At 51.1% G+C, this 3,776-nt stretch overlaps 1 protein-coding gene across 1 annotated transcript; it reads left to right on the top strand.

The window, feature by feature from the left end:
• Positions 1-316: 316 nt before the first annotated feature.
• Positions 317-3,258, top strand: LOC104622762 (glutamine--fructose-6-phosphate aminotransferase [isomerizing] 1-like; the record flags this gene model as incomplete). The annotated part of the gene is made up of 4 exons (XM_010289640.1): positions 317-424; positions 832-939; positions 2,318-2,443; positions 3,200-3,258. Coding segments are annotated over 4 exons (401 nt in total), but the record flags the coding sequence as incomplete, so codon positions are not given.
• Between the last annotated feature and the right edge of the window lie 518 nt (positions 3,259-3,776).

Below are 3,776 nucleotides of genomic sequence, written 5' to 3'. Positions count from 1 at the left end.
TCGTGTAGGTCCAGCTCACGTGGAAATTTTCTTCTCTGTCATGCCCAGGCTGCGTCTGTTTAGTTGCTTTCAGCGTCATGAGAAGGCTGCTGGCATTTCGTGGTTAGCTTTGACCGCTTAAATGTTAGTGGCGTCTCCACTGGACCTCAGGTGGGGTAAGGAAAAGCTGCAAACGTGGTGGCACCTTCCTGCGGGGGGTTCTCCGTACAGAGGCCTGTTCGAGTTGTAACTGGGGGCACACGCTAAGCAGATGGCACAAACAGAGTTTCCGCAGCTGTGATTTTGCTATAAGATTGTGCTCTTTTCTCCCATGCAGGCATCTTTGCTTACCTGAACTACCATGTTCCCCGGACAAGACGGGAGATCCTGGAGACCCTTATCAAAGGGCTCCAGCGGCTGGAGTACAGAGGCTATGATTCTGCAGGTAGCTCTCTCCGAGCAACAGTGGGTTTTTTTGAGTTTTGGCATGTAAATGATGATTTTTGTGGTGTGTTTATGAAAGGTTTCTATGGTCTTCTGCTTTTGAAGAAAGCTGAAACACAAACTGGATGTGCCTGTGATCAAGTGGTCAGAGGTTTGGATTAACTTTCAGCATACAGGTTTCTGTAACCATTCCCGATGCCTGTTTGCTAAGGCTTTGAAAATACCTACAAGATGAGAAAGGGAAGACTCACTTCTAATCTAGGGGGTTTCTTGCCTTTATCTGGAGGGTGAGCTGAGGGGAGAAAGGGCCCTGTTTAAAAAAAAAAAAATCAGCAGTGCTTGTTTACGTAAAATACTGCAATATACTTTCTGGACTTCATACTCTTCATATTCCGTGGTGGTGCTTAGGTGTGGGGATCGATGGCGGAAACGACAAAGACTGGGAAGCTAATGCCTGCAAAATCCAGCTTATCAAGCAGAAGGGGAAAGTGAAGGCTCTGGACGAAGAGGTTCACAGTACGTATTCCCCTTTTCGTTCTTTGCCTGCTCTCTTTCCTTGAAATGTCCTCTCATCTTATTTGTGTTTTGAATATCACCTGTTTTACCCCGAAACGCTGCATTTCCAAATAACTGTGTATAGAGTACCAGGGCTGTAAGCACTCTCGCCTGTGCTGTTTGAAGAACCCAATGATCCTGTGGACGCTGTCATGAAGTTACAGAGAAGTCCTGACTTCTCAGGACAAAGGAATCACATCCTTTTAATATAAAATAGACCTGAAATACATTTTAGAAAGCAGACCTCAAAAAACCCCAAACAAAAACCTTAAACTGGGGAAAAGAGGAATTACTGGGAGATAATTATCAGAGACCTAGAACTTGGGCTAAGAAGAAAAATGCTCTAATAACCTCCCCCGTTGAATTTTAAATTTTCACTTGTAATGCTTGTCCCAACTAAAGCTGTCCATCCGAGTAGCGATGGGCTAAGCAGTTGTCTTCAGGAAAGCATTAATGTGCGTGTGTAACTGTCAGATTGATGAGAACGCAGAGAGTGAGGTCCTCTGCTTCTGTTCCTGCCTCTCCACGTTCCCTTGGCTTGAACGCTAAGTTTATTAAATCTGTGCAGAATTCAAAGAAACCCAAAGTTCCATTGAGCGGAACACGGGTGAGCTGGGTGAGAACAGGAAGATGCTTTTCAGAGGAGCGAGATCTCTGGTTTGCATTCAGGAGCTGCTGTGGTGGTGCAACTTAACTTTTTGTAGCCCACGCTGGTGTTAAGCTCACGGTGCAGGGTGCTGTTCACGCAAAAGGAAGGTGGGTAGATCTAGAGAAAACCAGGAACTGAAGAGGCCCGACGAGGTGGTATGTGCATGACAGAAATAAAAGGTATACAGAATATTTCTGAAGATATGTTTGCCTTTTCAAGAAAATTACAGGATATATGGTCTTAAAGGGATTGTGGAGACACTTGTAGAGCAAAAGGAATATTTTTTTTCCCAAAGAAATAATGCCAATGGCATGCTTTCTAGAGACAAGGGTTAGCGATGAATATTCTAACCGCAGTGGTACGTAACTGTGAAATGGGCTGGTTCAGGCCCAGCTGACGGCGTGTGGCAGGATGGCAAGGTGCACCCAAGGGAGAGAAATTAAGGTTGGATTCTTCCTTAAAAGTTGTTTTTTGTTTTGGCGGGGTGAGGAATGCAGGGAGGTTGTTTGTGTGCGTCTGCATTCTGAATCCCCTAAAAACACGCTTGCTGTCTAGTTGGATTTCCCGATTCTGTTTCCCTGTCAGTATTGCTGTCCTGCGGACCCTGGAGGCCTGGTGAGACTCCCACGTTGACTTTGGGGTGGGGACAGTCCCTCCGTACTAAAAACTTCTCTCCTGCTTCTGCTGCAGAGCAACAGGACATGGACCTCGACATCGAGTTTGATGTACACCTTGGAATCGCCCATACCCGCTGGGCTACCCATGGCGAGCCCAGTCCTATCAACAGCCACCCGCAGCGCTCGGATAAAAACAACGGTGAGTGTCTTTGCTTGGGGAACCGCGTGCTCTTCCGCAGGCCTGGAGCAGCTGGAAAAGCTTTGCTGCCGTCTCCGATGCCCGGTGCGTCGCAGGGAAGGGTGGCCGGCCCCAGGGCGGTGGGTTTGTCGCAGGCCGTGATGCCGAGCCCCGTTGCTGTGAAGCCGGAGGGATTTGGACTTGAATTGCTGGGTATGTTCACAGCAGTGAATGGTCTCGGGAAGGACTGGGGCTAGTGCTCAGAGGTTCGCTGGTGGGTGCGTGGGCACGGTGCAAGGAGGAGGTAAGCACAGAACGAAATCTCTGGAATTTTCGTGGCTCTTCTCTGGAACAGAATTTTGTATACTCCCCCCTCCATTTATTTATTTATGTTTTTTCCTAATCCCCGCCGCACAGAAGGGGTTGGTCTGCAGCGTGCGGCTTGGTTGCAGTGTTCGGTGCAGCCGCCCGAGGAGCGGCGCGCTGCGTAGTGGCTTCCAGCAGGCTGGAAACTGCCAAGCGCTTAAGTGCCTCCAGGAGCTTTGCAGGACTCGGTAGCCCTGCTCCCGCCCGAGTCATTCTTGTCTTCTGCCGTCGCCAGCCGCGCCGAATGGGGCAGAGCAAGGGAATCGCACCGGGAGCTGAAACTCTTTATTCTGCCGAGTGCGGCTCGTCACACAATAAAGCTTTGTGGTCTCTGCTGTCTGTGTTACGCGGCCGCGGGCGCCCGCTGCCAGGCTGCTGTGGGGCTGAGCGGGGCCTTTCCTCTGTCTCCAGAGTTCATCGTCATCCACAACGGCATCATCACCAACTACAAAGACCTGCGGAAATTCCTGGTGAGTGACCCCCGACTGCGTCACACGCTCCCTCACCCTCCCCTCCCACTCACTTGTGCTCGCCACACTTCCCACTCGCTCCCCGCCTCACATTCACTCTCCTCCATTCCTGTTCCCCCACTCATATTTCCACACTCGCTCTCCCCGCTCATCTTCACACTCCCACTCCTCCGCTCGCACTCTCACGCTCACTCTCCTCCTCTGCGAGTGCGTTCTCACGCTCCCCCGGTCACTCACGCCCACATTGCTCCTCGCTTCCCCACTCACCGCGTTCCCCCACTCGTATTCTCACATTCACACTCGTTACCCTACTCACAACTTGCACTCCCCCTTTCCCCCACTCACACTTTCTCGCCTCCGCTCGTGCTCCCCCACGCGCACTCGCCTGCTTAAACTCCCTCCTTCCCCCGCTCACTCTTCTCAGTCCTCCACTCGTTCCCACTCACGTTCTCACACTCCCCCACTCACAACCCCTCCCTATTCCACTCCCTCCCTCTCGCTCCCCCACTCACTCATCC

The sequence above is a fragment of the Phaethon lepturus genome, unplaced genomic scaffold (assembly GCF_000687285.1).
Source record: "Phaethon lepturus isolate BGI_N335 unplaced genomic scaffold, ASM68728v1 scaffold32196, whole genome shotgun sequence".
NCBI classification, from domain to species: Eukaryota; Metazoa; Chordata; class Aves; order Phaethontiformes; family Phaethontidae; genus Phaethon; species Phaethon lepturus.
Note: the sequence above shows the minus strand (reverse complement) of the source record. Positions and strands in the feature narration are given on the sequence as shown.